General features: G+C 31.2%; 1 protein-coding gene across 1 annotated transcript; it reads right to left on the bottom strand.

Annotated features, from left to right (window-relative positions):
- Positions 1–5,911: 5,911 nt before the first annotated feature.
- LOC134282842 (uncharacterized) lies at positions 5,912–8,884 on the bottom strand. The gene is made up of 5 exons (XM_062765228.1): positions 8,737–8,884; positions 7,599–8,141; positions 6,950–7,285; positions 6,426–6,769; positions 5,912–6,149 (listed from the first exon to the last, which is right to left on the bottom strand). Exons 1-5 carry the CDS (start codon positions 8,816–8,818, stop codon positions 5,931–5,933), a joined length of 1,524 nt encoding a protein of 507 aa, XP_062621212.1. The 5' UTR covers positions 8,819–8,884; the 3' UTR covers positions 5,912–5,930.
- Between the last annotated feature and the right edge of the window lie 2,625 nt (positions 8,885–11,509).

The following is an 11,509-nucleotide window of genomic DNA, read 5'->3' as shown; positions in this document are numbered from 1 at the left end:
TCCATGAATTAAAAAAAAATCTCTATGTCATACACGTATACAGCAGATATTATGAAACGTTTAGTATTGCTTTTAATATTTTTTAATATTTTTTTTCATTGAGAATTGTATCTGATTATATTTTTGATGTGTGTCATTAATCAGAATATTTCATATTTATTTTATAAACCCAAAATAACTAGTTTGATTTAATAAAAATTATTCATCACTGGACCAGACCAAAATTGAAGTATTTTTCAAAAATGCTGTTAAATGCAAATTAAGAGATAAAAATCAATATCTAATTAACATTTTACAGAAAAAAAATTAATTGAAAATTTGACTTAAATATAAATCTTTTTCATGGTCCTAGGGCCCGATTTCTGCTTTATATGACTTAACAGTGCATTAATCTCAGTTTCGTGCATTCAGAATTTACACACAATTATAATTTATCATTCATGACCATCAGCCATAATTCAAGTAATGCATTTCGTAAACCTAAAATCAAATCATGTGCTGTTGAAACCGAATATGTTTTTAATTTTAAATTGATTAAGATAATAAACTTGATGATGTGTTGCAATCTACATTGTTTAAAAGTTTAATGCGAACGTGATCAAGACAAGAACAAGGTCGTTTTACACAAAATGGCTTTCACACAGTGTCACATCAGCATATTAATTAATGTGATTTCTCTCCTTTCTAAACAGCCGTGTCCCTTTAACATGTAAATTGGATCTTGCAATTTAAAAAAAAAATCAAGTATTTTTCAAACATGGTCTAAGGAAAGAATTTTTCTTAATTTAATATTCTTTTGTTATATTAAACGAAATATTCTTTTAACAAAATTGAATAAAGAAAATAATTTTTAGATGTTTATTTACGAAACATTTATTTGTCAAATTGTGTACTTTGTATCTGATGTCTTCCTATTGCCATTGGAAAGGCGTAATAACTTTAAATCAACAAAACAAGACAACAAACATATATGCATGTATTAATTAGCAACGATTATTTATGACTGTTTGATCTATTTTCTTATATATTCTACATGTATTTTTTATGACAAATTATGCAGCCACAAAGGGTGGAATCTTTAAAAAAAAAAAAAAAAGTGGGGGGATTTGACTATATACTAAAAATATTTTTCCATTTTTGATTAATGTGGGGACACAGGTAATGAATGAATGCATTTTTCAGTATAGCTTCAAATAAATACCATTGATATACGTGTGATATAGCAGTTCAATCAACAACGAGGAAAGTTTTAAAATATCATCTAAGAGGAATGTAATTTTTCAAATTAATATTTTAAATGAATGGAAATTCAAACTGTTCTATCATAGCATGACAATATACATCAAAGCCGAAATGGCTAGATGCATTGCTCATTATTTCGTAAACAAATGGTTTATTTATGAATATTTGTCACCATTTATCTTTTATTTTATATGAAAGCCAAATTTTCAAAATATGTCAGGAATGTTATGCAAATATTTATTTTCAATGTAAATGTTTAAAATATTAGATTTTGAGAAATGGTATGGGAAAACTCATATAGCCATTTTAAAGATTTAGAGGTTTCACTGAACTATTATTCATTTCATGAAAAGTTAGTGCTTATGGTAAAAAAAAACTTTTATTTGAACGAATATTACAAATTTTGTTGCAGCATGTATACATTATTTGAAAAACAATATAACTCCAACTAGCAAAATGAAATATGTGAAGATATACCGAAAAGTATTCGAGCTCAAAAGTACATCAAACATTACAAAATTGGAGCGAAGCAAAATAGCATATAAGAAATTGAAAACGCAATTAAAATTAGCTTTAAACATGACTGTCCTGGAACTGGATTGCTGTAAGTTACATTCACAAGAGTTTTATAATTGTCTCTTTAATGTATAGTAGATAATCGACCAAGAATGTGTTTCACTATAACTCACTCAAATAATGAATATCTGATATGTCAATTTGTTGATACAAGAAACAGTACAAAGTGGTTTGTCAACCAGGATCATAAAACAGTTTAAGACAACTTAGAATTTACGTGCTGTCATTACATTTCTTAGCGATTTTACATGTTTCCTAGTCAGTTTTAGCTCATTTCGGTGTATAATAAATGAATGACTTAAAGATTATTTCAAGTTAAAAACTGCTTCGTGATTTGGGAACTGTTTTTCTAAGGTTGTTTGCTGAAGAAAACATGGAATAATTACTTGGTTGTTAGTAAATTAAATTGCTTACACACACTTGTATAAATGTATTTTGATAATGACTATTTTTATAATCTACTGTCTAAGCTTCCCTTGTTCTTTTTCTTTGTTCAGATCAACCGAATATTTTTTATCTGTTAGAAAGTTCTTGCCGGTAATTTACTTTTGCAATATTATTTTTATTTATTTTTTATTTTTATTAATTTTACTTTTACTTGAATGTAAATATTGAAAAGAAATAGATAGCAGGAATGGGTATATTACTAGTATAAGTATGCTTATAGGATATCTATTCTTTTTAATAAAAGACTGAATCCTTGTTTCCCTTCTTTTTCATTTTTTGCTGTACATGACAATATTACACTACAAACATTGGTGTATGAAATACGAAGACAGCTTGTAGTTACCAACCTAAAAAAAGTCACTAAAGCAATACAGAGTCGGAACAGAGAAAACAAATACCTCTATAACATCAGAGGAGGGACCAGGCGCCATGAAGAAGTAATCCGACGGTCATATACGTCGTATGATCATTGTCATGATCGGGCAAATAAAAAAGTCCGTAGAATATACTCAACAATAATTAAATACATTACTCACCTTTATATTCTATTTCATCGTTACATTAATGCTTCCTCTAGACCAAACTCAGTATTTAAAGGTATGCCTACATATATAAATGTAATAAAACACTTTATTTGTATTCCATACCAACCATAATTTTTCCTCTATATGTATACATGATTACCTTCTACTTCTTAACTACTGTGAAGCAAAAAGAAGACACTTCGAAATATTTCAAAGGCTACAAGAGATCTGAAGGTAAACTATGGATTTAGTATGATAAATATAAGCAAATACAAAATAGATTCTGGGTCAAATGTTATTCTAGTCTCTATCCTGAACTGAATCAATGTTCATTAGTTGTTTTTCAATGTGAATATATGAGATTTTATTTGAATTCCCGTAAGTCAAATATATATGTTGTCAAACATGTTCTAGGAAAGATAACTAGATCAAGTTCTTTTATTCTATAAAGAACAAAATGGCAAAATGAACGTCTTGGATTTTTTTCCATATTGAATGTAAATGATCACATAAACGTATATAAACTACAGAACAATTATTTAAGATGAAGGAATATCTCAAAAAAAAAATTCAACGAAAAAAGGGGAAAAAATGCAAGAGGTAAAATTAGTATCATTGAATTGAAATAATTTATTGACATTTTTTTTTTGCTCATTAACTTTCTAACAATCTTTGGAGAAAACCGCCGTTCTATCTAAACGTATTAATGTTAAAAGATTAATTTTCAAAGTAAATTGTCTTATGTTAAAAGAAAAAAATGTTTCAAACAAATTAGGAGCAGTTGGAACAATAATACCAATAGTCACATTTAACGCCATTATTTATCAAGATTTATGGTCAATACAATGACAATAGAATCTATCATTAAGTCAAATCCTGATAAATTGTTAGGCCATAATTTACACAATGAATTATGTACAGATTTTCCTTTTTTTGCCCGATCATAACAAGGAGCACACAGGGGATGTGAACGAAGGGTAAGGGGATGTTTTCATTTTCATGGCACCTGATCACGCTTCTGATATTTCCGGGGTCCTTAGTTGTTCTATTCCTGAATTTATTGTTTGAATCGACTTTTAGGTAAGAATTTTTGCTCGTTATCTCGATTTCAAATGATTCAGAGATTTCTTCTGTATTAACTTCTTCCACTTTTTAAACAGATTTTTTTAAAATTCAAAAAAATTTAGGTTTAGGCTTTCTGACATCATTGACAACTGCTTTTATTTAAGGAATATGACATATGTCTAATTCTTGGCCATATTATCGAGTATAACGTTACGTTAGCAGTCAGTTTACGCTTTATAATCCGCGAAGCGGATTATAAAAAAGCGTAAACTGACCCAAACCCGATTATAATAGATAATATTGCCAAGAATTAGAGTAATTCCTTATAATTTAATTTTAAAACAATTAAACAACTTTTGATGTAAAGTTGTGTTGCTTTTTATAAGTTCAAATTTACCGCGCAATAATACAACCGTAGTAACGGAAGTGATTTGAAGCGAGGGGAGGTAATAAATAATACAAGGATCAAGCAGCCATGATGTTTGTTTACACGAGGTAAGAACGAGTAATTGTTTAAAGTTGAAGGTACATTTATTAAATTTGGAATTTTCCATGGATTCCGAGGACTGGAAATGAGGGGATTACATGGATATGATGATTAAGCTGGTCGTCAAGGGGGTGTGTCCCCAGTTCTGCAAACCAGATTATACAAAATGTTTTGCGTTCCTTTTTGGAATTCAACCAATGAGAGGCGAGAATACGAACAAAATTAAATTATAATAAAAATGGAACACGTAAATTTTCTTACCTTGTCATTGCCCATTCGCAAAATTATTTTATTAAAAAAACAATCTGATTGTACATAAAAGTACTTCGAAGATGATGCTAAAAAGATGCTCGAGCTTCTGAATTACAGTATCTCTGTGGTTTTTGGTGACCAGGTCTTCCAACAATCTATTGAATTGCGCACCGTTATTAGAAGACCTATTTTTGTATACATATGAAGTAGAATTTGTTCAAAATCTTCAGCGTGAAAGGAAGAAAAAACTTGCCGTGGCCTTCAACTCGACATTTAGATATATCGACGACGTATTGTCAATTTTCATTCTCACGTCGACACGATACATCCCGGTGAGCTTGAAATTCAAAATACCACAGATTCGGACACATTCGTTTCATATTTGGATATTATACTAGAAAAGTACCTTAATTGTTTTTCTAACAACAAAGCTTTATGATAAACGTGACGACTTTAACTTTTCAATCGTCAACTTCCTTTACTTATGCAGCAATATACCTTTATCACCTGCATACGGAGTAGATATCTCTCAGTTGATTCGATACGGAAGATTCATTTAAAGTCATCATCATCATCACCTTGTAAGTTCTATGGTCGGTACAATGACCTTGTCAATAAATAAAATTTATCATGCTGACTGACTTTTTTATATATTGATTGAAAGGTCATTATTTACACACTGAGTTGTCTACGTATTTTTCCGGGGTTTCTTCGATTATGACAAGGACCTCACGGAGGGGATGACCTAACGACAGGGAATCTCACTCCTCCGTGGTACCTAATCCCACCTCTGTTTTTTTTTTAAGATCTGTATTTGCTCTGCTCCAATTTTGTATTGTTTGATGAACTTTTGAGCTTGAATACTATTCGCCATCTCCATATACTTCATGAATCAAAATAAATGTCCCATCTTTTCTCTTAATAGAAAAATACCTCAATCATTCCTCTTCAAACAAAAGGTCTTGCACTTTCAATACGCATGTCATTTGTTTAAATTCATTATTAATTAAAGATCAAGATGACATAAAACCTTGACTTTTAGTAAGAAATATATATAAGGCAGATTATAATTCAATATTACCCATAGATAGTTGAAAGCTAATATGAGTGCGTTCATTCTATCTTTAACTTCAAGGAATGGCTGTGGACATTAGTAAAAATGATCGACTTAAAATGTTCAGGCAATGATTGGGTTTTTGGTAGTGTCAGCTACAAATATATATTGCTAAAACTAAATAAAACGAAAACTAAAAGCTTGTGTGAAACATATTCATCATCAAATAAAAAATACTTGGAGGTATTTTAAATATCACAGACATCGCTTTGTTCTCCATTCATTAGTATTTTGTGTACAGATTGATATTTGTGCATTTGTAAATTGTAACATAGTCCATATATCCTTGGAAATTCCGGTATCCGTCCACGAACCCGATCGAAATTCCGTACGGTGTTCGTTGTATAGGTCCATTCGTATTCTTCATGTTTTGAACCCCGTTGACAGATCCACCTAGAATGTTTCCATCATGGCTGAAGGTGACTTCGTTCCAGGGTTGAAGCTGAAAGATGGATTACATTCTATTCATTCTCATGATCTGGGAAAATAACCTTGTGATTGTCTATTTCAAGTAATTACTTTTGCATAAATTATGCTTTTAGTCGGTTTATATTCAGAGTTTTCAATAAAAAATAGAAGAATTGCATAACAATTACCTAAAAAGGGAATTTTTCAAGGTTCACTATAACTAAGTACTTTTTATTTATAGTTAAGACGCGTTAAACTGTTACTAATTTCACGTTATAATAACACAGACACTAAGCAAACGTATACTTACATTAGTTGGAATGGAAAATGATGTTAATTGTCCAAAAGGATTGTAGACTTTGTATATATGTCGTATTGAATTTTTGAAAACCATCATTGTATTGGGAGTGTAGCAGTCTCCATTGCTCAAAAGGCCCTGGGTTTCAAAACTTGGAAACTCTTTGTATCTCATTTTAATGACAAAATTGGAGTTCAGTTTTCTCTGAATGTTGGGGATTACTAATTTGGCCTTATTTTCGAACAAGGCCAACCCGGTTCTGGTGAATTTGACGCCGTGGTTTTTCACCCGAATGTTGTTCCCGGATACATCAACACAGTCGTAGTCAAATGGAATGTGTACCAACACTTTGCAAACTATACAGGGATAAAAACAATGTAAGTATTCAATGAGCCTAAACGAATTTTTTCGTAAAGAATTTAGATAAAAGCATAAAAAACATAAGAAGAACCTTTACCTTATAACATTTTTGTTTGAAAGCTAAAAAAAATTGGTTGAAAGGTAAGTGGATGAAATTTTTTTTTTAAAATGGTTACCTCTTCTTGGCGGCTCTTTAATGGTACATCCACAAGTGGCTTGATTGTAAAGTCGTCCGAAAGGACAGGTCCTCTGAACCCAGCCATACCCTTCAATTAATTCTTCAAACATATTGGGCTGGTAAATGGCTGGTCTCTTTTTGCATATTGTACCCTCATTTCCACAGGGATCAACGCATTTTGGATCCTGAACACAGGCCTGGGTAACTGCTGAATACGCGTATCCCTTTGGGCAACAGGTCAGTTTTGATTCCTCTCCCCGACATTTCCAGTAAATCCGACAGTTTTTAGATACGTCATGTGGGTAAGATTTTACACCAGGCATCATGCACTTGTCTGAAAAAGTAATATATTGATTTATCAAAAATTAAAGTTTTGTCATTGTGAAACTGAAAAAAAAATATGGTACATTGCTTGTTTGATTCGTGCATTGTACAAATGCAGAAGCATATTTATATTGCAAATGCTTTTATTTACTGCCCAACGGCATGGATAAGATGGATTATCTTAATTACAGCATGATATGCAACTTTCAAGTGTAACGGGTTGCACTATATTATTCATGTAAACATAAATTTGTCACCATCCATCTTTCAAACATTTTTTTCCAATAGCAGTAAATAAAACAAAATTTGACTGGTGCCCTTACTTGGACAAACAAGTTGTACGAGTTTTTGTAAAATGGCCAAGAGCTCGTCAAAGGAATCCACGTTGATGACTTGATTAGGTGAAGATGCAATTCCTTCCAGCTCTGTGGGCGCTGTATATTTCCCAACACCGACCGAAAACATGTTTATCCCTTCGTCCCTGGCTGTCTTCGCCCATTGTTGAGTTAATGCTTCATCCTTCGATATTCCATCTGTGACCACCACACCCGCCCTGGGAACACCTGTTCGACCATTTTTTCGGAATTCATCTACCATGGCCTGAATCCCTAGATGTGTGTTTGTTCCTTCTCTTGGGTGTGGCATACCAAGAGCCTCCTTCCTTAAGAATACTGGGTCGTCTGATAGAGGTACGGAAAGAGCCACGTCTTTGCTATAAACCACGATGCCCATTCTCGTCTCTCCTGAGCCTATGTGGAAACTATCTACCATTCTAGCAATAGAAACTCGAAGTTTTTCGAAGTTTGCAGCAGAAATACTGTCTGAGCCATCTATTACGAAAGATAGTTCGAACAATCCTCTGCACCCTGAAATAAATGATTATGAATGATATGAATGGGATATCGGCAAAGAAGTAGATAACTAAAGATTTTTTTTAAAAAAAACAATAAATCCTATAAAAGTTGAACGAAAGCTTTATGTATATGTTTGCTTATTTATGTCAGTTTTTTAATTGAAGGAGGATAAGAGATTGAAAGAATTATGAAAAAACCAAAATGGGTTAAATCATTAACTTATTCATTGATATAAATATGTTTTGATATACAATACTCTTACAGAATATTATTCTTTTCAACTTGATTTTTAAACAACCAGTTAAACTAATCTCGACGAACAATTTTGTTATTATACGAAAAAAATAATAAATTTAACCAAAGAGAAACATTAACTCATTCATGAACTTTGTCGAAGAATTCCATTGTTTTTCCTTTTTTATTACAATAGTAAGAACAGGGATTAGTTACAACCATATCAGATTAAGAAACAAGGTCTATTTGAATTGTTTGAAAATTCTATTCATTATTTTCTGAATTCCCCAAACTCACAAGTGACAGTAAACATTGTATGAATCTTATTTTTTTTCTTACACCGAAAAAATCTAAAAGGCATAATTTTTCTCACCTTTAGGGACAATTTTTGTATCCTGAGCAAAAGAAACATATACAATAATCACAGACACTATCAAAATTGAGCCCGTCCTCATAATTGGAGTGTGAAAAAAAGCGCGCGATTCAATGTGAAGCCGCTGAGAAATTGGACCGAACTAGATCCTGATGATAGAGGCGTTCTTAATTTATCCTGTGTGTATCGGGCGTAACCGGAATGTTACATCGATCACTCATCGCTTCCTTGGTTACTTTCCTTTTTTGTATTGTTTTCTTGTAATTTACACAGTCACTACATGTATATTTCTTTTTTTAAATAGATCAGCTGAATTATATAAATCTTGTGGTATTCAACTGTGGAAAAGTAAAGGGTTGTTCATAAGATTTTAATTTTATAAGATGAAAAACTGTCTTTGTAAGATTGATATTTTTTTCAAAGTAAGGAGGAAGTAAAGAATGTGGATTTTTAATAGATGTTTTAATTTTTTCTGTTCACAAGATTACAAATAATTAGTAATTTAAAAATTGAATTGAATTTCTAAAGAATTTGATTTCAAGTAAGTATCAAATGTATAACTTGAAAGTATACTCGTATTTAAAAGCATATACCTTTAAACGTATACATGTATACAAAATTCATTTCCAAATTAATAATTATAGGATTTTTATCATTTTGAGGATATTTCCAACAATCAAAGGTCTATAATATCTTTTGTATATACATTTTAAATTATTAAATATTAAAATATTTAAGATTCAATAAATTGTGAAGATATATTCTACTTTTTCTTTTGATAAGAGTTTATTAGTTTAATCTGTGTGTGATTGTAGTTAAACCTCAGACCCTTAGTCAGGATGAGTGTATGGGTATGTAAAAGCTTGCGTATATATTTCAAGAAATGTGTGTGCAAAAATGGGGAAAACCTTTTAGATTACTTGTCTTTCTATGCTCCTTCTGCAAATATGCAAAACATGTATATAAAAGATTACAAGTAATTCTTCATTTTTAATTCAAAATCCTTTTTATGCAGTTATTTATAAAAGAGTATTAAGTTGTGTTTAGAGTACTTTTAAATCACATATTTTTGTGGGGTAAAATTTTTGAGGTTTTAGGGAAAAAATATTGGTTTGGGGGGATTTGAATTAAAGTTTGGAAAATGTTAAATATGAATGAAATATATGGAGATAACGAACAGCTCAAAAGTCCATAAAACAAAACAGGAGAAGAGCAAGTACAGACCTCCAAAATATCGGAGGTGAGATTAGGGGCTATGGATATAAAATTTTGCATTTCGTGGTTGTTATAAATCTGTAGGTCTCTCCATATCTTGAAAACAACAAAAATTTCCCCACACACGAACATTTGTGATAGTACCATTTTTTACCACTGGAGAAAATTCTTTCCATTCTTGTCGTCTGAATGGCACAAGGGTTTGAGCGTTTGCTCTAGAATCGCGGAGTAAGAAGTTTATTCGTACTTTGTTGGTTTTCATCTTTGATGTGAAAGTGGAGACCGTTCCTTTGGATAAGACCATATGAACCGAATTCTAGTCTCACGCAAGGTGCTAGCTCGAAAAAGATCCTTCACTGCTCAAAGCCTCTGAGTGCTGGGTATATGTCTGTTGCAGCCCTTTATCGGCAAGCAGTGGCATTTCAATATGAGTGATGAATTTTTGAATAGAAAGAAAATCTTCATTTTATAGAATATTAATAGAAAATGACAAAAATCTAATATATGCACAGATATTGGTATTTAACTGGAGAAAGAAGCTTGACATATAAGAGTCTAGAAGAAGGGATGATGTGATAGGAAGGGGTAATCGAAAAATTGTGAATGGGGGAGGGGGTGTAAAATGGGAAAGGAAAAGAACTTGGGTGAGGAGAACAGTAGATTACACTAGCTTATAAAGTTACTCTAACATTACTTATCATCTGCATGCTACCGACTCAAAAAAAGTCAATAAAAAATTCAATTGTGATTTGTATGTCGTTTTAATTAACCTAGACCAATAAAGCTATTACTAATTACATCCATTTTTATTATCATTCACTACCTTGTGGGAATTTATTCCTCACTTGATTATATACCTCCTAGTGTTTCCTCTGATGTGAAACAGAGTAAATTACAAACACCTCTGTTAAACTATTATTGTAATTTCCTCTTAATTTACTGTACAAACAGTTAATTAAGTAATGAGATATTATGATAAATCTTTCTAATTTTAGTCGGTTCAAGAACAAGTTGTTTGTACCTACTAAGGCTTTTTTCCCCTGTTTTTTCATGCACGTTTTATTAGGAAAAGATCAAAGGTTTGTTATATTTACAAATTTTTCAGGGATAATTTACAAATGCATACAATATGATTTTTTTTTAATTGTCAATGTCCCGTCGCCGTCAATCCATTAAAATGTTTGAATTTTCAAATCAGTCTCTTGTATGTCATTTTTTAAGTTGCATATAATATAATCGCCATAATAGTTACACGAAGACTTAATTTTAAAAATGCATATCAACAGAAATATGTCGCATGATGACAAAAATATTCTACATTCAGCAAAACAAAATACCGATGTTGTAAATTAACTACTAGTATTAACCTTTTCAGATGTAAATTATATTTAAAAATGTTAAATCCTGCATGGATTTTCGAGCTTGCATAAATCAGAAATGATTTAAAGTTGACGTTAACATCATAGTTAAATTCAGTAGAAAAAAATTAGTTTTAAGGTCAGAAGTGTACAAACATCACGTTATTTTTTTTAAGCTATCATATAACATTTGTCTCCTT

This window comes from Saccostrea cucullata, unplaced genomic scaffold, assembly GCF_032062105.1.
Source record: "Saccostrea cucullata isolate Sc308-1 unplaced genomic scaffold, CSIRO_AGI_Scuc_v1 ctg406, whole genome shotgun sequence".
In the NCBI taxonomy this organism is placed as follows: Eukaryota; Metazoa; Mollusca; class Bivalvia; order Ostreida; family Ostreidae; genus Saccostrea; species Saccostrea cuccullata.
The sequence above is the reverse complement of the archived record's forward strand: the minus strand, read 5'-3'. Positions and strand labels throughout refer to the sequence as shown.

Excerpts from the sequence above, each read along its gene's own strand:
- LOC134282842 (XM_062765228.1), bottom strand. The coding sequence starts at position 8,818 with ATGAGGACGGGCTCAATTTTGATAGTGTCTGTGATTATTGTATATGTT. Across the intron at positions 8,142-8,736 it reads TACAAAAATTGTCCCTAAAG|GGTGCAGAGGATTGTTCGAA; the intron begins GTGAGAAAAATT and ends CATTTATTTCAG. Across the intron at positions 7,286-7,598 it reads CGTACAACTTGTTTGTCCAA|ACAAGTGCATGATGCCTGGT; the intron begins GTAAGGGCACCA and ends TTACTTTTTCAG.